The sequence below is a fragment of the Tenrec ecaudatus genome, chromosome 2 (genome assembly GCF_050624435.1).
Source record: "Tenrec ecaudatus isolate mTenEca1 chromosome 2, mTenEca1.hap1, whole genome shotgun sequence".
NCBI lineage: Eukaryota > Metazoa > Chordata > Mammalia > Afrosoricida > Tenrecidae > Tenrec > Tenrec ecaudatus.
The window spans coordinates 4,103,071-4,124,513 of NC_134531.1; the positions used below are offsets into that span (position 1 = coordinate 4,103,071).

At 54.8% G+C, this 21,443-nt stretch overlaps 1 protein-coding gene across 3 annotated transcripts in view; it reads right to left on the reverse strand.

The window, feature by feature from the left end:
- ICE1 (interactor of little elongation complex ELL subunit 1) overlaps nt 1-19,558 on the reverse strand; it is a 41,899-nt gene extending 22,341 nt beyond the window's left edge. For 2 of the 3 annotated variants that reach the window (XR_012782816.1, XM_075540853.1), the window contains exons 1-13: nt 19,277-19,558; nt 12,707-12,765; nt 12,450-12,485; nt 11,049-11,066; nt 10,228-10,339; nt 8,950-9,026; nt 7,474-7,511; nt 6,404-6,486; nt 5,878-5,917; nt 5,723-5,779; nt 4,038-4,118; nt 3,883-3,945; nt 1,585-1,967 (exon numbers count right to left, since the gene is read on the reverse strand). Coding sequence is in view for 2 of the 3 variants with exons in the window: in XM_075540853.1 (XP_075396968.1) it covers nt 1,585-1,967; nt 3,883-3,945; nt 4,038-4,118; nt 5,723-5,779; nt 5,878-5,917; nt 6,404-6,486; nt 7,474-7,511; nt 8,950-9,026; nt 10,228-10,339; nt 11,049-11,066; nt 12,450-12,485; nt 12,707-12,765; nt 19,277-19,360 (1,131 nt within the window). In the remaining variant the exon portion in view is untranslated. The remainder of the gene's footprint in view (nt 1-1,584; nt 1,968-3,882; nt 3,946-4,037; nt 4,119-5,722; nt 5,780-5,877; nt 5,918-6,403; nt 6,487-7,473; nt 7,512-8,949; nt 9,027-10,227; nt 10,340-11,048; nt 11,067-12,449; nt 12,486-12,706; nt 12,766-19,276) is intronic. The other variant, XM_075540854.1, reaches the window with a different exon arrangement.
- Between the last annotated feature and the right edge of the window lie 1,885 nt (nt 19,559-21,443).

Below are 21,443 nucleotides of genomic sequence, written 5' to 3' on the forward strand. Positions count from 1 at the left end.
CTCCCTGACACGAACCAAAATTCCAGAAGCACAGGACCAGGGTGATCTTCCTTTCCTAGCACTCGACACACCAGCTCTAAACCACAACAGCCATGGCTCCCAAAGCCAACCACCACCACACCCTGCCCGGTCCCACCTGGGGACTCTCCTGCTACCACACCAGGCCTAGTCCCATCCAGACCCGGTGTTAGGTGCCATCAAGCTGGTTCTGACACCCAGTGACCGTACATGTGGGGTTACAGCCACTTTGTCAGTCAGTCTCCTAGAGGGCCTTCCGCTTTATCCCAAACACGATGTCCTACCACCGTCACTGTGAAATCACAGCACCCTGCTACCCGCCCCAGCAGGGTCTCCTGGGCTGCCCATGGGAGCACGGTCTCCTGCACCTGGCCTGAGAGCCTCACCTCACTGAGCTTAGAGAACCAGTGGTCCCCAGAGCTGCTCGAGGACCTCACAGCACACTGGCAACCAGTCCCCACTTCTTCAACTGCTGGGCTCCAGGTCTACATGCCCATGGAGTCCATGGGCTGGCCTTTCCAAGCCCACCCTCTCTCATCAAGCTTGCTGTACCAGTGCCTTTCCCTGAACACGTGACCTCATCGCTTCAGTGTCCAGTGCCCGTGGCTAAGATGACAGCCCAGTCTGCCCTGACTCTGCAGGGAACAGCAGTCCTACCCTCGACTCACCCTACCTGAGGACTCATCTCTGCTCAGGTTGGCACAGCTGAGCAACCACCTACCTCCCTCAGCCCCCAGCCAGCCACGCCCACTCCTCCCACCCAGCAGGGTGCCTAGAAGACTTTGAGCCAGCAAGCCCAATGTTGCTCCAAGTGTTATGAGTGTGCATATGAGTGCGCGTACTCGCAAAAGCGCGCGCGCGCACACACACACATAGGCCTGGACCTCGCTCACTGCCCCTTCATACCCCCCTCCCCTCCATTCCCAACAGGTCTGGACTTGTGTCAGTCACTGAACTGCTAAGAAAATCACACACACACACACACACACACACACACACACACACACACACACACACCCATCAGAGTTAAACACAAGGACTCCCTGCCTGTGAGAACTGCCCTCTGACACATTCCTTCCACATCTCCAGGACAACGGGCACTAGAGACCAGGACAGTGGTACCAAAACTCACCCAGAACCACACACCGGAAACTCGGAATGGGACAGGAGAGATTTGCGGGAAAAAGCAAAAGCCAGCCCAACAGTAACACATAAATAAAAACAACCACTGCCCTGGGGTCCACTGTGGGGAAGGCAGCACTGCCCAGGCTTTCCTAGGCTCTAATTGTACAAGAGGCCAGTGGGTTTGAACTGCTGGCCTTGTAGTTAGCATCCCAACGTGCAGCCCACGGCACTCCCAGGACTCCTTGCAACCAAACCTTAGTGAAAAAACCCAGTATGCAAATGAGGGGCTTCTGAAAGTGCCCAGGAAAGTGACCGAGCAGACTGGATTTTCCCCTAAACTTTCCGACATCCCTCATGGCGGCCCACTCAGGTCTGAGCCAGGGCCAGTGACTGGCAGGCAGTCCAGGACAGACAACACACTGTGCGAGAGGTGGAACTCACGGGTGCGCGTGAAGGGGAGAGCCCCGCGTGAGGCGATGGCACTGGAGGGGGTGAGGGCACCGGAGACAGCAGAGGCGGGGGGAGCTTGAAGAAGTCAATGGCCACCTGCAGGTCCTCATCGAAAGACGGGTCGTGTGGGGCAAAGTCCATGCTCTGCTCCTCGTCACTTGGCCAGGGCACCGAGGTCTCAGGGGAGCTGGCTTTCTTCCAGGACCCTGCTTGCCCTGGCCACTCCTTGCCCACACTGTCTTCATACACAGAGAAGTCACCTCGTATGTCCAGGGCTGATATGCCGGCTGGGCCCGTCTGCATGTCAGGAGTCCCGGGGGGCCCGTACTGCAGGGGTGACAGCCCGCCGGCTTCCATAGGCTCTCTGCATCTGTCTACGCAGATAGGATAAGAAGCCATGAATACCGCAGACATTTACAGGATTAAAATGTATCCTAATGTGCACAATGTTAAATGGGAATTTTTAAGGACTATCAACCAGATGAGGAGAGAATTGGGGGAAGCCACATAAACTAATACGGGTCTGATAGACAGCATGTATCTAACATGCTACAGCTTAACAGACAAACTGCCCAATCTAAAACTGGGCAAAGGACCTGAAGTCCCAAAGGATGCCATTCAAACGGCCACCAGCACGACAAGGTGGTCAGTCACAAGCCCTGAAGCCTCCGCTGAGTCAGCCCTAATTCGCCGCCACAGCATGGGCACAGCACACCTGCGAGGATTCGGAGGCATGCATGCCTTTTCAGAAGCGACTGAGGGCTGCCCCATTCGCCTGTGGAGGAGTAGTGGTTTCAAACGTGGAGATTCAGTTAGCCATCGAAGCCTTAGCCAACGCACCACCAAGGATCCTCATGCACAATCAGTGGTGGTTACTGGTGTGGGACCTGGCTAGTCTGTCACTGGGTCGGACTGTGGTAGCAGGTGCGTTTCCACGACAGTGGAAGCAAGGCTTCCGGCATTCCAGTTCCCTGCAGAATCATCCCGCGCACAAGGTGAACAGGTTTCAGAGAAGCACCCAACGAAGGCAGAGCAGGGAGGAGGAAGAGGTGGTCCACCACTGAGGGCTGGAGGAAGAACCCTCAGGCTGGAGAGCACTCAAACTACGACTTGGAAAGAGCTGCTGCCTCAAGGTGTTGTCAACCACAATGACGTGGAAGGACCAGAGCTGTGCGGACCTGTATTTGCTCCCAGGGCACTACCCAAACTTAGAAGAACCAGCTGAAAGCACATATTAACAACCAGAATGGGAAATGTACCAAGTATGAGTCGGGAGTTAAAATTTGCCAAAAATAGGGAGCATAAAGATCAACATGGAAGGCATCAGTGACTGAAATGGACGGGCACTGGCCATTGGAACCACACAACCAGGGCTTACGAGGACATAAATGCCAAACTCCAAGGGAAGGGATAGTTGTGGGCATCAGAAAGTGCATTTCCAGAGGCCAATGATGCACGCCAGCAGTTTGGGCACAGCCTGGAAAGCTTGAGGGAGTTTCCTTTGCACACGTGGGGACACCGTGAGTCAGAGTCCACAGGCTTATTTGTGGTTTCACCTTTAACAGGACAGGAGTCCAGGTGCCTGAGGCCCCAGCACATAGATCTACCTAATACAAGAGGGCTTCAAGCCAACCCAGAAGAAATGCCACATCTTCTTAACCCCATTTTCTACGAACATTGAGGAAAAGCTGGTTAGAACTGTGGTCCAGTTGGGCAGCCATGAGTCCCATGTGGCTATTTAAAGGTGCGTTAATTAAAATTAAATCCCAGTCACCTGCCACATTCTCAGTGGCTCCCACAGTCTGGTCTTTACACCTCTCCCCCATTCCAGGAAGCTCTCGGGCAGCAATTCTCTAACTGCAGGTCGTGACCCTTTGGGGGTCAAACAATCCTTTCACAGGTCACCCGATTCATAACAGTAGCAAAGTTACAGTTATGAAGTAGCAGTGAAAATAATGTTATGGTTGGGGGTTCATCACAACATGAGGAACTGTATTAAAGGGTTGTGGCATTAGGAAGGTTGAGAACCGCTGCTCTAGGGGATCCGCTGGCTCAGGACAGACACGTGAACAACGGCTGGCAAAAAGCTCTGTCTGAGGACTTAGATGCAGCACTTGTAGCCCCACTGACAACCATACAGCCCTTCAGACAAACCAGCATGGTGCCGTCTCTCCTGCAGTCAAGAGAAGGGCCTGGTGAATCCCACGACCAGCAGAGGGAGCCAGCATTGGGCAGGTGGACCCACTGGGCTGCCTACATGCCGAGAGGGAGCATGCACCCTCCGTGTACCTGTCGGGAGCGACTCCGCTGTCTGTCCTTCAGGTTCCTCTGAATTCTCTGGGGTGGCAGCTGCTGTCAAACATGGAAAACCACATGAACTGAGTCACTGGGAGGCCCCACGGGCAGGCAGGCGTCCAGGAACCCAGTCCCCAGCCCGTTCTCACCTGGCAGGTGGTCCCCTCCTGGCAGTCCCTGAGTGGCATTGATGCACAGCCAGAGCTCCTTCAGCAGCAGCTTGACTTTCCCTGGGAGGAAAAGAGGAGGCAGCATGTGGCTGTGGGCGGCTGGCTTAGCCACACATGGCCAGAGTAAGGGTCTGAAAGGACTTAGAACACTCGGAGCACGCTTAGGACTGTCCCCAAATTCAACCCTCAGCCGCTCTGTTTCAAACCCGTGGCCTTGCAGTCAGCAAGTAACCGTAAGCACGTCCACAAGCGAGGGGAAAGCAACAGTATCAGCCTGGCACGCTCCCTTGGGTTGTCAGGAATGGGCACCGATGCCGGGTCCCTGATAAATGAATCCTGCGACTGAGGTGTGCGTGCAGCTCTCGGTGGTTGCACTGCTTGGTGTCACCAGGCCTTGTGCAGCTGCACGCCGTGCGAACAAGCTCTGCACTGGTGGCATCACCTGGTTTGGGCCAGGGCCTGAGGGCGACGGGGACAGACAGTGTAAACCACTGTGAAGACACACACATGCCACCGTGGGCGTATGTGGCTCACCAATAAGCCTCCTTGTTAGCCCTGAGTTTTCACAGATGCCTCCTGCATCCATCTTCTGTTCAGGTTTAGAACTAACCCCTCCCCCCCTAGGAACTGTAGGCCCTTTGCCTATGGGAACAAATGCCTGGTGGGCTACACCAGAGGAAGCGGGTCACTGAAACGCTGTGGGGCACAGCTCTGGCCCGACAACACGTTTGCACTCAGACCTGACCTGACCTAACTGGACCCCACCTTGCTCTCTCTCTACCTCCCAGACAAGGTTTCCTGTGCCCTTGCAGAGATGGAGATCTCCGACAAACTCCTCCTAGGCTCGGAAGATGGCCTGTCACTTCCCCACCACCTACCCTCCTGACTCTCCCTTGCACCTAGGGAAACTCGGGATACCCACCGGGCTGCGATCTCCGCAGGGAAACCTCTCCACAGAAACAGATCTACAGCTAATCTACAGGCAAGGAAGTAGGTTATCTCCCTTACGCTCCGTATGCAGTCTCCGAACAGCAAGCCCTACTGTCAGTGCTCTAAACCAACCGCGTGTCCATTCGGAGAACCAGCCTTTCTCATGGGGTTGACTCTCAATCTGTTACTTTCTAGGTATAAGGATAACTGGTGAATAGCGATGGTAATATGTGGTGATATACATGGTGAGAGAGGTGGCAATGCACATGGTAACATGTGGTGACACACATGGACACAATGTGTGGTAATATATGTGGTAATATGCATGGAACCACATGGCACTGCACACAGAAATGCAGGTAGTGATGGACATGGTGTGACAGGTGATAATGTATGTGGTAACATGCACAGTAGTACACACGCAAAGTAATGTACACAGTACTGCTGATGGTCCTGCATTCGGCACTGTATGTGATAATGTTCACAATCATATAGGTGGCAACATACAAGGTAACATACGTGGTGGTACACATGGCGAAACAACGGGGCAATAGACAGTGATTCACAGGCTAATATACATGGTAATCTTGTACATGGCAGCGGCGAACACGTTCACACAGATGGGTTTCCTCAAGACAGAGCTTTGACATGTTCCTACTACACGTAAGAGTAGCACCACGCCGACCCACAGCGTCAGGGACACACCGGGTCACAGGAGAGCCCAGCATACTCACTTTTATCTATGTTGCCATGGGAATCACTTGAAATCTGCGTCCCAATGTGCCTCAGCTCTAGAAACAAAGGGGAGAGAGAGCAAGGGTGAGACCAGCAGCAACACTCCCCAGCCCCAGGACACGCAGCTTAAAGCGAGCCCGCATAGAATACTCACCCTTGTCGTGCTTTTGTTTGGAAAATTCATCGAGTTTTTCCTGTGAAAGAAAATACTGAGTATGTTACAACACACTAGGGAGGCACCTCCTGGGGCACAAAGGAGGGACACTCGGCTACAAACCGAAAAAGGGTCCCTCATCTGGACGCACCGGCCTGGCCGCTGCAGAGGACACGAGGGTGTGGGCACCTCGGAAGCCCTGTCGGGCCGCGGTTCTCAACCTTCCTCACACCGCGACCCTTTCAGACAGCTGCTCATGTGGGGACCCCCAACCATAACATTATTGTCGTTGCTTACTTCATAATTATAATTTTGCTGTGATGAATCAGGTGACCCCTGTGAAAGGGTCATTCGACCCCAAAAGGGGTCGCAACCCACAGGTTGAGAACCGCTGGTGTAGGCACTACTACTCTGCAAGGCACAGGGCGTGTGGCCATTCTGACAGGTAAGGCTGGCTATCGACATTCTACAGGTTTGCAGTAGAGAAAGCAGGTCGGGGCCTGGACCTGGGAAGGTGATCCTTCACCTGTGTCTGCTTATATTCCTTCTCCAGCACTTTCTTTTCATTTCTCAGCTGTTTGAAGTCCTGGATCTGCTTGAAAGCAGCCTCTTTACGCAGACGAACCATGAAATAGATAGAGAGATGGAGAGAGAGAGAGAGAGAGAGAGAGAGAGAGAGAGAGAGAGAGAGAGAGGTTAACAACTCCATCACTGCCGCGAGCAAGGTGCAAGACCTGCACTGCTGAAGGGCCTTCTCATTTCCGATGCACCGAGGAACTCCTCGTCCTGGTTACTGCCCCTTCAGTGTGTCCGGAGAGTTCTAAGTTACAGGGACACCTTCATTTTCAAACCCCAATCACAAACTCTCAACACTGGCAGAAGCCCTAAGACTCCCTCCCAGCCCAGGCTCTTCAGGCACCCCAGGCCCAAGGGCCCCTGGCTCCTCATAGTCACAAGCACTGGCAGCCTGAACGTTTGAGAGAACCACAGGGGCTATGGAAACTGCATGGGAAAATTCCCTTTCCCTACAAATGTGCCGAAGGCCCTCACAGTTCACACCTATGTCTGAGCAGAAGGACGGAACCATGCATTCCTGTAGACACTTGGCCATAGGCTCACCGTGTCCTGTGGCCCCGCCCCTGGGAGAGGCCCTACTTGTGCGGACACCAGAACGGACAGGCTGAAAAGCTGCAGGTGGAGCACTTCAGGAGAGGCTGGGAGCTTTCCCATCTACACCTCTCTTTAGGAAAGAGGAGGTCCAACCCCAAGACCAAATCCTACACATTTGTAGAGGCACCGTGTGCCACCTCTGTGAATGCAGCGACCCTCGAAAGTCAGCATTCCAGCGAAACCTGACGGGGCACATGGCATGGGGCTGGCACACAGACCAGTGCAATGCAGCATAGTGGGCATGGAGGCCGGCACCTAACGAGTGCACAACAGCCCGTGTCTTCCTAGTCCTGGCACAGCTGAGTGCGTATAGGGCTCCCCCAAGGACACACGGACAGACCCCACCCACTAGAGGCTGAAACGTAAGCTGTCTGTGCATGGCAAGCAATTTCCTTGGACCAAATAATAAGAGAGCCAGTTAGTTACCTTCCAGCTTCTTCACTTTGGCTTCTAGTTTCTTCTTCCTAGTAATTCATAAGGCAATGGTGAGAATCGGCATAACCACCACACACCCATACACATACAACTCAATGTGACACACCACAGCTTTTAAAACTTAGACTCGGACAAGGAAAGAATTTCATTCCTGCTGGTAGCACACAAGAGCTGAAATGGCCAGCAAGCCAGAAACAGAGCAGAAGCTGCTGCTGGCAGGGCAACCCAGTCGGCTCAACTCAGAGCAGCCCTGCGCGCACAGGGGCAGGAGACACTGCCCGGCCCTGTACCAGCCTCACGGCCCGAGCCACCTGTGAGGACAGGGACGGGGGCTTGAGGAATGCACCTTCTGAGGAATGCAGTAATAAGTTTTGGAGTACATTATGTGAAATGTATGCCAACTGAACTGCTTAACGAAGCATCTGCCATAGGATGACGATACCTGTCCTAGGAGAAGAGTGCACATGAAAATGCTCCCAACCAGGTGATAACTGGATGACTGGAGATGACGCGGCCTCCGTTCCTGAAGTTACAAGTCACACTATCGCACATTACACACTGCACACAGCCTGACACTGTACCTTGGTACAGAAGTGTTGGTGGTGCCAGGAGTAAGCACTACACTGCTACCCAAAGGTTGCTGGTTTGCAGTCACCCATCCCTCTGTGCAAGAGGGTGGCGGGTCTGCCTCTGCCCAGCTCTCCGGCACGGGAGACTACAGGGAGCAGGAGCACATGGCGTCTCATGACCTGGAACTGTCCTCCAACTCCCTGCCTTGACACCTCTGGCTCAACCTGGAGGCAGGGCAGAGCTGCCTCCGTGCGTGTGGTCCTGGGGCTCTAGCTCTTCATGGGAGCACGCCACGTCTTTCTCTGGCGGTTTCAAACAGCAGCCCGACATGGAAGTTCATGGTACCATGCCACTGTCCTCCCAGGCCCTCGTGCATAGAAACGCACGCACAGGATGCTTTCAGATCCTTTCTGTGTAGCTGGGGCAGTGACATTCTCTCCTCCAGGAAGCTCTGCAGCGAGCCGCGAGTGCTGTGGCAAGTACACAGCCCCCGTGACTCCGAGCCGACAGAGGAGCCCCAGTCAGGGGCTAGTGCACAACTGCTCAGGTCCTGGGCCCAAGCAGGGGGCCACAGGATGGTGGGTGGGGTCTCAAAACATTTCTGGAGAAGAGGAATTCAAAGACCATGGGAGTGTTCCATGGCCCTCTTGAGGCTCCCTTGCTCTCTTCCTACAGGTGCTCTCAGTGGCTGCTACTCAGCACTCAACAGCCCCCAGCCAGCCCCAGGCCTTGCAGGAGTCGCGCAGGGTGAGCCGCCCAGGACATTCCCAGGGGCAGGGCCACCGTTACAGGGGCTCGTGGTGAGCTGACCCCCACCCCTACCCAGGGAGCCTTCACAGAAGGAGCTCCCGACAGGGCAGGGGCAGTGCTCACAGACGCCCAGCCCGGGACACGTACTGCGCATCACTCTTCAGGCACTCCTCCTTGACGCGTGCGTACTCCTGCTGCGTCTCCTGGTACAGCTTCAGGGAGCTCTGCAAGAGAGACGCGTGTCAGGGCCAGCGCCTGACACCGTGTCAGACTGTGTGCAGTGAGCTCTGCAGCCCAAGGCACAGCCAGAGACTTCTGTGAAGTGGAAAAACAAACGCTGCTGCGTGCCGTGCCTACGGCCTCCCCCAGGCCGGCTGGTGCTGGGAGGCCGTCTGAGGAAGGCACAGGGGGAGACGCGGCCACGGACAGAGCCTGGGAGACGAGCCCCACATGGAGCCCAACCTGAGGCCATGGGCTGCAAGCCAGCTGGTCCCCGGCTCAGGTTGATCCACATCAGGATCTTATCTGTGAAGGAAGAAGATTCTAATCTTCATCATTAAACGGTCCCCTAAGTGTGACGGGAGACTGAAGTGCTCAGTTTGTCTGCTGCCCTTTCTCAGAGGCCCCTTCTTTCAACACAGGCCTGCCCTCAGCTCATTGTCACTCAGAGCAGGGACTCAGAGACCTGTGTGAATGCTTAGGATTCCCAGAGTTTTGCAGGTGTTATCTGGGACATCCAGCAGCCCTGGTGGTGCTGTGAGTTAAGCGCTGAGCTGCTGACTGCAGGCCGGGTGGTCTAAGCCCAGCAGACGCTCCGAGGGAGGAAAGGGTAGAAGCCTGCCCGCGTGAAGGCCTCGTCTCAGCAGCCCGAAGGGGAAATTCTCCTCGGTCTGGGGTCACAGAGTCAGAATGGACTCCCAGACAGTCGGGTGCTTTTCTAGGGCTCATCTCACTGACGGCGAAAAAGAAACCAGCAGAGACGGAGCACTCACCTGTAACTGTTTAAAACGGGCAGACAGAGGCAGAATTATCCGGACAATGCATGGCAGCTGAGAGCGCCATTCATGTCATGGCAACGCATCACCTTCTGAAGGCCTGGACCCCAGGGGGAAGGCCTGCGGGCTGCAAACACCTCCCCACCACACATACAGGCTGATGCCTCCACCTTGATGGGTGAACTTGTGTTTATGGCATGAATAAGATGAGGAAAAAGCCAGGAAGGGCTCATTAAGCGGGACCCCCAGCACCCATGCTGGCTGCACGGGACCTGTCAGCGCATGAGCCCCAGGCCATTGTGTCAGGACCAATAACTACACCGCCCACCCTGGGGGCTGCCACGCCCCCCTCTCCTCCTTGCGGCAGGTACGGCCAGCGAGCACATCCTAAGTGGCCGACACAGCCCTGGAGGAGAAGAGCTTTAGGTACCTTTTTCTCTTCGAGCTCTGCTTTTAACGATCCCAGCTCTTCCTGGCATTTCTGCAGGGGAGAAATTTTTTGAAGCATCTGTTCCACTTGGTGATGCAGAGTGCTATTCTCTCTGAAAGCGGACAATGTGCAGACGTTACCATACAAAAGGGTCAACACAGCGTCCTGGCAGCTCTAGGTTTCTTCTGTAACTAACAAAGTCAAACAAATGAAAACAAAACAAAAAAGATCTTTCTCTTTAGAAACCCACTCTATTTATTCAATCTGCCTGTCACTTCCATGCCACCATGGTCTGTAGTTTAGCAAAGTTGTACAGAGGCAACTGAAGAGCTGCTACAGTCGGCAGCCCAGCTCGTCCGACCCTGAAACCCTGACATTGGTGCCCGCTCAAACCAGCTGGGGAGTCTGTGCACTCGGCAGGGTGGATGAGTGAGAGGTGTGACCAGAGCCCTCAGTGACTCTGTTTAAACTTGTGAAAGTCACCCCAGGGGAATGGCCACACTGACTAGGGCAGTTCCCGGAGACAGTGACAACTTGATGGCACTGGACTTCATCTCAGAGGCCATCTGGTCAGTTAGTGGGAACTACAATGCCAGGACTATAATCAAAAGCCTGAGTTGAAAGCCCATGTGGGCAATCTGATTGGGAGGGAAAAGCAGCTTTTTTTAAAAAAGCAATGCATAGGAAAGCAGTGCCTGCTCTGACCATCCCATGAGGCATTTCGCTTGAATGCTTCACACAGAATCCCCTCTCTGCTCAACACTACCCTCAAGCAACGGCTCACAAGGAGGCTTCCTCAACCACTAAGGCAGGTGGCTTACCTTCTTGCGAACTGCAGCTGTAAGCACTGGTTAAGGAAAACGCCAAGAACGTTGCCTATTGGTCCGGGCTGGAGAGGGCTTAGTAAGTACCTGTAATCACCCGTGGGCACTGTCAACAGAGAGGTGACCACAGACTCAAGAAAGCAATCGTCCCAGCTCCTTTTATAACAACAATAAAATTCTGCCATGCGTCAGCCCACTCACCAGCGCATGCTCCCAAGTCAAGTGGTTTCTCCGTGAAAAACAAACAAAACAGACCCTCGGATGAAATTGCTTACTCATTCGGATTAAGTGAGCTTGAAATGGGGTCCCTAGAATAATTCTACTCTTTTCAGTCTTTCTGCCAGGAAATTGTGAGCCTTTAAGGATAACAATACAAAGCAAATTTGTTTCCCGTTCTATCTACCACCCAACACTGTACTAAGTATTTAGTAAGCAGTTATTACAACGGTCCACCCAAGGGAGGCTTCACAAAGCTCCTGAAACACTAGAATGAAGGTGGACTTTTCCCCACAAAGCGAGAGCTCGCCAGGACTCCCCTGGACTCTTCTGCCATGGCTCCCTCTTCTGCAGCACACGGACACGGACGCACCGGGGGCAGCCTGGGATCCTGTGAGGGGGCTCGCGAACTGCAGCACACCCCCCGAAAGTCTGGGGCTTTTAAAGTTCATGGGGGAAAGTTTACATCTGGGGGTGACCAACAGTTCAGGGGAGGGATTCTTGGGGAAAGATATGTAAGTCTGGTGATGCATGTTGTTGACCTGCCAAGAAAAGGACCACCCCTCCCGCAGCCCAGATGCCACGCCACAGTAAGTACTGGAGCGACGCCTCTCGCGGAGATGACCGCGCCTGCCCAGGAGTCCCGAGGGGTGACCAGGGCTGTGGGCGGCCCCACCCTCTCTGACAGGCACAGGCCATTTCCCAGCACCGTGGGTGACGTCATCAGAGTCTCTCCAGCAGACACCCCACTGTCCTGGTGCAGACTCAGCACGCCCCCAGCTCCACTGCCCTCAGACCGCTGTGCCAGCACAGGTGGTCAAGGAAGGGCTTGAGGCTTCTGGGAAACCAGAGGCCAAGGCCAACACACAATGCCAGCTCTCCTCATTTCAGACGCAAACAGATCCACTGAGGAAGTAATCGAAATAAATCAATTGTTCCTTGTGCTTGTGAGATGGACTTCTACTCAGAGAAACACTGGATGGCCCAGGCCCAGACCCAGACCCAGACCCGGCCAGGGTGTCCTTTTGTGGCACAGAGGGTCGCTGTGAGCCAGAGTCCACTCAACAGCTCACGGAACTATCACATGCCCAAAGACAGTTATGGGAAAAACTGCCCCCACCCCACCCCCGCATCCAAGAAACCCCCCTGAATAAATTCAAAAGAGAAGCCAGTGGAAGGATATCATCGCATTTCTTCTGGTATTCTGTCAACAAGTTACTGCAACAGAGCAGAGGGACATTCCTTTGTTACCCCAGGAAATACCCTCTGACCCAGCACGTTTCAAAGCAGCAAGGCGTGCTCCCAACCTAACAGTCTCACTCTGCTCCACACCAGTGAGACACCTGCACCCCGCCTCCGCCTCCGCCCCAGGGCTCACTCCTCACCCACCCCGCTCAGGAAGCTGGGTTCACAGCCCAAACACGTGCAGGTACACTTACTCAGTATTAATGATCTTCTGCTTCAAGGTAATTAGTGCATCCACATATTCATTTAAATTCTGGAAGAAAAAACATATTGTAGTCAACTCGGTGTTTCCGTAACACATACAATTTCCTGTCCGTATTTACATTACTTACAACAAACTAGAGACAAACCGATGAATGAGTTACACACACACTGTTATTGATGTCCGGTGCTGCCATGCTGGCCCTGACTACGGGACCCTACGCGTAACAGGACGAACTACCACCCAGTCCTGTGTTCGCTCATCGCGTTGAGGGCCTTCCTGTTTTTCGCTGACCCTCTACTTCATCAAGCAAGATCTCCTTCTCCAGAAACCGAGGCACGGCTTCCAGGGTCACACAAGCACCACAGGAAGGGCAAAGACAACACGTGGAGTTGCGCACACAGCCCGACTCCCTTGCCGAGCCTGCACTCAGTGGGAGTGAGCAACTCTGCGGCCTTGAGCGCCGCTCTCCGACACCGAGTTAAGGCAAGGGCACTGGTGCCCATGCTCAGTCACTGACTGACCACCAAAAGGGGTGCAGAATGATAGCTGAGGAAAATAACAGCAGTCACTGGGTGTGAAAACAAGGCCAACAGCACATGGCTGAGCATTACCAGCCTGGTGGCTTAGAGGGCTGTACACTGAGCCACTGACCACGAGGTCAGTGGTGTGCCCCTACCCACTGCTCCAGGCTGTCCAGTCCTGTCAAGAGTTACGGTCTCGGAAACCTTCAGGGGCAGCTCTACCATGCCCTGCAGGGTCACTGGAGTGGGAATCGCCTCTCCGGCACCAAGTACAGCTGAGCCCCTGGGGGAAGGCCAGTGCCTTTATTACAGCTTGTCCATACCGTTTAATTGTTTAAAAAAAAAAAAAGGTCTGGCAACATTTATTACTGACTAGTCAGACATTCCTTCTAAGTTGTGGTTTCTTAAGTCCCCTTAGCCAGCCACCCCTTCTACAAGGGGAGGGTGAGCTGCTCACCTGAATTCACTCACTTCCCCTCTGACTGTGCGGCTGCTGGCTAGGCCCTCTCCTCCACCTCCACCAAGAGAGAGCCTTCTGGAGCCAGTAAGGGAGGGGCAGACCTCTCTCAGGTCTCCCTCCCATGTGACCTGATGCCTCATGGACAGCACTGCATCCCCACACTGTGCCCACAAAACTCTATAAGCAGCCAGCTTCCCTCCTGGTTCAGATTCATGTCCTCTACAAGGCCCCACCAGTCCAGTGAACTGTGGTCCTCAGGGGCCAGGTGAGGCTCACCCAGGCACAGGAGACTGAGCTGAGAACCCAGGCTGGCAGTGACTCTGGGGGACATAGACACAGGAAAGACAGGACAATGAAGTGCTCACACATTGGTGACAGGGCCTTGAACTCACAGGAGAGCCCTTTGGGGGTGCCCTGGTCTGTACCCATGCCAGGAACCACCCCTTAGACCTGCAGCCGCTGCCAGCAAGTCCTCCTGGCTTTTCCATGGAAAGTTGAGTTTCGGACAGCTTAGCGTCTTGGGAGCAAGCTCTCTAATTCCCATCACATCACCATTTACCAATCAGGATGTCCACAGGGAACTCACACGGCTGAGTAAGAGTTCATGTGCCAGGATTATGGTGCTGTAAGGACCTGCAAATCTGTCTGGGGAAAAAAAAAAAACAGCCAGGCTGCTCCTCAGAAGCAAGGCTGGCAAGAGCTGAGCCCCCCATCCTTTGAGCACATCCTCAGGAGGAAGCTCGGTGGGAAAGTGGGGGGCGGTGACAGAGGAAGGCCCTCAGGGAGAGAAGCTGACACCTGGCTGCAACCAGACTCAAACACAGGGCAGACTGGGAGGAGATGCAGAGCCAGCTGCTAAGTGGGGTCATTACCAACTTAAGCACACTGAACAGGAAACAAAGGTCCTGTCCCGAAGTACAGAGCACTACACACTGGCCGGTGAAGCCCACCAACCTCTACTGTGGAGTCTGCTCCCATGAGGCTCAGCTCCACGTCGGCTTTCAGAGGCCCTCCTCTCCAGGGAGCAGCTGGCAGCCTTGTCTTTCTCCCAAGCAGCCACTAGTGGGTTTGTTCCATGGACTTCAGAGCTAGCAGTGAGACCCAACCCACAGCACCACTGATAAGCTCGTCCAAATCTACTGCCCCTTAGTCTATTCCGACTCACAGTATGGGAAATAATCCAACATGCATCAGAAAACTTCTCCTGCACACTAACCAATGCAGCCCGCCATGTCGTTCCTCACAGGCGAATATCCTGGCTCCCTCGGCCAAACACACCGCCACACGTCTACCGTGTCAGCAGGACTCGCAAACCCAGCCTGAGGACAGTCAAAACAGCCAACTGCATCTACCTGTCACTCAGTGGCTAACAGGCCAGCCCAGGGTTGCAGGCCCCAACCCGATGCCCAGGAGTCCAGCGGTTTGTATTGGCTGTGAAGTTGCAAAACAGCAAAGCCAGAGCAGCAGCAGCAGCAGCAGAAGCAAATCACTGATTTGTGCCAGCTGGACTGGAGACTTCTTTAAAAGCATTGCGTAGGCCCAACATCAAGGTCAGTGGTTCTGCCCTCGCCAACCACACAGTGGGGGACAGCTGAGGCTGGTTACTCCAGGAGAGCAGTGGGCTAGGTTGGTTTGGTTTTTAGCAACTTTTATAAAAGGGCTGGTGACACAGTGGTTGTGTGTTGGGTTGCTAACGGAGGTCGGCAGTTCTAACCACCAGACACTCTGCAGGACAAGCAAGCTCTCTTCTCGCCTGGAGTCTTGGTGTAAACCCACCGGGGCAGTTCTGCTCTGCCCTGCCGGGTCACTGTGAGGCAGAGCAACTCGACGGCAGCGAGTAAGTGAGGTGGATTAAGCACCGGTCTGTTACCAAGGTCTGAACCCACTGGCCAGCGCTGGCTGCTCACCGAAGACAGTGGTGCCTTGGGAGCTCTATCTAAAGACCCCAAGCTGGATTTGACCCTATGCAGTGGGCCTGGTTGGCTTGGCTTTATGTACTAGGACACATTCCCCATTCTCTGACCTTCGGCTCCAGGTCTTTGTGGAAATATACCCACAGGTTCCAAAATGTTGGTGATTAGATGATGATGAAATTTCTCCACACCTTTATGAAGCCCCTTCGCGTCAATGCACTGGAGGGTCCTGGAATCTATGGACGAGTTAAGCACAATGGAAAGTTTCCAGTTCCCATGTCACTACCCCAGGACTTCCACGTGTGGGCCTAAAGTCGACGCCATTGAGTTGCAGCAGTCCCTCAACGGGCCGTCCCCTCTGTGCAGCCTCACTTAGCTGCAGCCTTTCCCTTCTCAGTCCCCACTCCACTCCAGCTACAACCCACCTGCTGCCCACAATACAAATGCTCCCACAGCAACCCTAAAACCACCACAGCCCTGTAACCTGCAGAAACGGGCACAAAACTCAAGGCAGTTACCGTGCAGGCCATTTTCTCCAAGAAGCAGCATTCCAGTCCAGACACGCAATGGAGCACTTCATGCTGAGGCTCTATGATGGGAGGGGCCTCAGCGCAGGCCCCCACTTTCCTGAGGATGGCTATGGGGGGTGCCCGCCTGGACCACAAGGTCAGGTCTAAGTGTGGACCCCAATCTGCTCAGCATGGGGCACCCCCATCTACTGACTACGGCTGCTGTTCTACTACATGGAGAAGCTGTGACCACGACCAAAAGCCCCTAATAAGCTCACAGACCCCCAAAGTCATTTGTGAAACCCTGGTGCCACAGCGGCTTGGTGCTGCAATGCCATGTGAAAGTTCAGTGGATCCACACCAGCAGAGGTTCCCAAGGACAAATATGAGGCTGTGTGCTTCCAGGAGGATGGATGGCCTTGGACATCCCGTGAGGCAGTTGTCCTCCATCCTACTGTGCCCTGTGAGTCACAGCTGAGGGGCAGCCACCAGCTCCGGCATTTCGCTCCAGTAGGAGCTCTGTGACTTCAAAGCTTTGAAATGTGCCCGTTCTCACCCCCACCCTGCCAGTTGTTGCCTGCAGGGACCCTCCAGTGACTCATCCTGCCATCCAGAGTATGGGCCTGCAACCCCCACCTGCCAGGGCTCCCTCTTGAGTTCCCTGCAGCCACAAAGCCAGCTGCTCTTCCCTGACCCATGTCAAGCCTCCAGCCCCCACAGCTGGTCCCATGCCTCAGTGCACCTTCCAGATGTTGACAAAGCCCATGTGGACTGCCAGTTTACTTCCCAGCAATCACAGGTCCTTTCCTCACCTGTTAAGTGGCAGAGTGGTTATAAGTTAAGCACTGCAAGGTGAGCAGTTCAAAACCACCAGCAGCTGCTCCTTGAGCTAAAGACAAGGCTTTCTGTCCCCATACAGAGTTAGTCTCAGAAACTCATGGGGCAATAGTTCTGCTCTCTCCTGTAAGGTCACTGAGTCAGAATCTTCTCGATGGCAGCGAGTCTGCTTAATTCTCCAATTTATTTTTTAAAAAACGTGTCAGATTAACTCATTTTGTCTATATTTTCCAAGTCTAGTCCCAGAGAATAGAAGTCCCAAGAGATCAAACTCAATGTTCTGACCCCTCTGCTACACCCCGTGCAGTGCTAACCATAGACACAACTTCCACTTACCTAGCCAATTACGTGACCTCCACAAAATACAACTTGTAAAGATCAGAGAGGACTGAGTTCCTAGGAGGAACATCTCTACACATCTCAATGTGACTCTTACTGCTGGCCCAGCTAGTTAAGCATGGGGCTGCCAACTCAGGAGCCAACCACAGCCCAGCGCTTCTCAACCTGTGTCTTGACCCCTTTGGGGGTCGAACGATCCATTCTCAGGGGCCATCCAATTCATAACATTAGCAAAGTTACAGCTATGAAGTAGCAATGACAATAATTTTATGCTTGGGGGGGGGGGTAACCACAACATGAGGAATTGTATTAAAGGGTTGAGGCATTAGGAAGGTTGAGAACCACTGCCATAGCCAATCACGGGGGAAAAATTAGGCTGCCTGCTTCCATAAAGATATTCCACTATGAAACCTCATTGCTGAATGGGAACTACCTGGGTGGCAGTGAAGTCGTGCGGGGGAACTGAGGTCAAAGACCTGGTCTATGCGATGCAGGTGAGCTCAATAAGCCACTCTTCACCGTGATGGAGTACTGGCACAGGGCAGCCCCTCCTGTCACATGCAATATTCATGGATTAGTTCTGGTGGTGTCTCAAGGTCGACAGTTCAGACTCACCAACCATTCCTCAGAAAAAAGAGGCTGTCTGAAAAATTCTTTATAGTACAAGCTCCCAAACTTACTTTGGCCCATGGCTCCCTTTTCAAAGGGGGGTGGGGGAATTACTCAACACACCCCTGACAAAAACTTATGTATTATAATACTGCCCATTGTTCAGGATCAAGTGTCCAAACCCAAAACCAAACTCACTGGCATTGAGTGAATGCTGATGCATAGCAACCCTACAAGACAGGGTAGAACTGCCCCCTGCAAGTTTCCAAGGCTGTAACTCTTTGCTGGAGTAGAAAGTCCTGTCTTTCTCCAGGGAAGCAGTTGGTGGGTCTGAACTTCTGACCCTGCAGTCAGCAGCCTAAGTGTTAACCTACTAGGCCACCAGGGTTAGGTCTCTGCTTTTGCAGCCCCCCTGGATAGTCCCAGTGTCCTCCAGGGGCTGGTATCCCACTCTGGGAAATGCTGCTCCATAGGGTTGTCCAGTCAGATTGGACTCTAGCAGTAAAAACACACTTTTGCTGGCCTACCACTAAGCACATTTCACTAACCACTTGCTCCATACCCCCACCCTGTTCTGGGCCCCAGAAGCTTCAGGCACTTCTCTGGCTGTGGTCCCCCTGCCCAGATCTTCACACCCCCACCCCCACCCCCAGCCATCTGACCACTCTAGCAGCAGGAGACAAGACCACTACGTCTGCAGTTCCCTTGTTTTTCTTTGACCAAGCACAGCTTTGTAAAGCCCACACGGGGAGGGGATCGTCCTTTTGCAAACAGCAGGCGGCCAGGGACCCCTGGGTGCCTGGGAGGGTGTGTGTGGGCCCCGGTAAGGGGCCCTGGTGATCGTGCTGGAGGCCGGAATGGCGGCGGCTAGATGGACTTTTGCATTATAAAGAAACTGGGATGGTGGAAGTACCGGAGACCCCCTCTGTGGTGCAGATGGGAGGGTCTGGGCTGCTAATGGGCTCTCGGGGTCATCAAGAAGGCAATATCAGCTTCCCCTTTTGCTAGGGTCAATCGTCCTCCCGGCTGTTGAAAGCTGCAGTCTGCAAGCCTTCCAACGATCGCTGGCGAAAATGCGGGCAGGTCGGTAGGCCTGCTAAGGCGGTGGGCCTGTTCTTTGATCCATTTACAAACCTACCTGGAGAACCAGGCCCGCTGAAGCGCTGCTCCAAGTAACCCTCGCAGCTGACCCTCCCCTACCGTGGAGGCCCGATCGCCCCTAACCCGCGCGTCCCCTCACCCCACGTCAGCTGGCCTCTGGCCGCCCCCCGAGAACGCACCCAGCCCCGAACCGGCAGCGCAGGGCGGTTTCTGGGACTGGCGGAGCCGCGCAGCGGAACCCTGCACCCCGCGGCCCCGGCCACACCGCACCTGCTGCAGCGAGGCGCAGCCCTGACACCGCGACAGCTCCACAGCCGCCCCGGGCGTCGCCGAGCGCGTCTCGCCGGGCATCATGGTGCTGCTGCCGGGCCCGCTTCTCTCAGGGCCCCGCGGCTTCGGCCCCGTCCTGCCTCCGCTGCGGCCGCCGGGCCCGCCGCCTTCCGGGCCGCTTCCCGCCGCGTCCGGGCGGGTCCATCCGTGCGCAGAGGTCCCCGTGGAGCTGACCGACGGCTCCTCGAGCCAGCGCCGCGGAGAAACGCTCCCGGCGCGGCCCAGGGCGCGACTCAGACAAGCCAGGACCCCGCCCCGCCCTCGCTCTCCCCGCCCCTCGCCGAGGAGCGGAGCTGCCCGAAAGGACGCCTGCAAACGGTGGAAACGGCGGTCCGCGCTTGGCCGCGCGGGAGAGCCCCGCGACAGGAGAAGTCCGCGGTGAGGGAGGCATGGGAGGTGTTCTTCCTTCACGGAGGCGGTTACCCTCCGCTCGTCAGCGTGCTCTGAAACAGGCACGCTGTAGACGCCTTAGCCTTCCCGGGGGGGGTGGGGGTGGGAACCCCGCTGTGACGTCACCGGCGCGCCGCTAGGTTCCAAGCCCGCGTGTCCGGCCGGGGAAGCGCGATTTATGAGGAGAGGGAACTGCTTCGCGCGCGTTCTCTCCACCGCCCGGGCCTGGGAGGTCCCGGCCGGGAGGGAGGACTGCGGTTCCGCCAGGCGTCGGCCCAGGGTGGCCGTCTCTTCCTGTGGGACTCTCCCCGCCCGGCCTTCCCGGTGCAGCCGGCGGCCCACGCGGCTCGGGGCCGGCTTCGCACGCCCTAGCCGACGGCGCCGCGCCCGCCTGGGGACGTCTGGGTCCAGCAGGACCGACTCCCACATGCTCGGTGGACCGAGTCCCGGAGGCCCCCCGTGAGTCAGAGGCCCCGTGCTCCGTGGGATGCAGGGTTTGCGAAGCTGATTTTCGCACTAGAGCGCCAGGCCTTCCTGTTTGGCTGGGCGCGGCGTGCCTCGACTGTGCACCGCCCAGGGACCCCAGCCGGTTCCGAGAGCCTTGTAGGACCTTCGACTCAAGGCAGGGGACCCCTGCCTGGTGAAGGAGTGGTGACTCCGTAGCCTGCAATTGGAAACCACCAGTCCCACCACGGGAGCAACGCTGAGCTTGGGGCTCCGTCTCGGAAACCCTCCGGGGCTGGGCTGTTGGGTCCACGCCTCGCTGTCAACCCGACTCACAGCGATCCTAAGGAGTATATCCAAAGCTGTGAGTCTGCAACGGAGCCGCCACCCTCCTCGTCTAACCTAACCAGCATTGCCACCTGGGCCCCCTTTCGGATACCTTTTGATCCCTGGTTGCTTAGATGGTTAGCGATGGGCCGCTCACAAACAACGTTAATCCTGTGATTAATGTCAGGATTTTCAGGATTTGAGTTTTCCGCGGCAGCCTCGGTAGGAAGCCTTGACCTTTGCTACTTGGAGGTTCTTGGAGCTGGGTGCCTAAGTTGGTAGTGGATGTAGTGTCATAGTCCTTTTCTGTTTGTTGGAAACGAACGTGTTTTTCACAGGAGAAGCCACGGAGAAGAATGTTTAGATCCAATGGGTAAGGAATCTGGAGGGATTTTAAGGTCATGACCCTTTGCTCTCTAATTTTGTTTTTATTTATATAGTTTTCCCTAATGCTTGTGGGATATAATACTGAAAGAAAAACATACTTCTGTAGTTGTATAGCACATCTCGTCAAAGCAGTAACTTTCCTTGGCCCTCCCGCCATGGTTTCTTTACCACTTTCCACCCCCATGCATTGCCACATCCTCATCGAAGTCTTTAAAATCGTAACCTTTGCTCTTTGGGGTATGAGAACTATTTCTCCTTTTATGATTATGAGATGACTGATTTTGCTAATAAGCATACTACTCTCTGATTTTGTCATGGTCTTCAGGTGCCTGACCGACTCATCACTGTTTTTAATGGGCAGGTAATACTGTGTTGTATTAAGGTACCAGAGTTTGCTTATCCATTCTTCCATAGCCCGAGTTTTGGGTTGTTTCCACCCTCTGGCTTCTGTCGAAATGGCTGCAATAAAGCATGGGTGTGCATCCCTCTGCGCGTGTTCTGCTCTTTGCCAATCTTTGTTCTTGGCAAGATCTCCTGGCAAAGTGCCAAGAGTTTACAG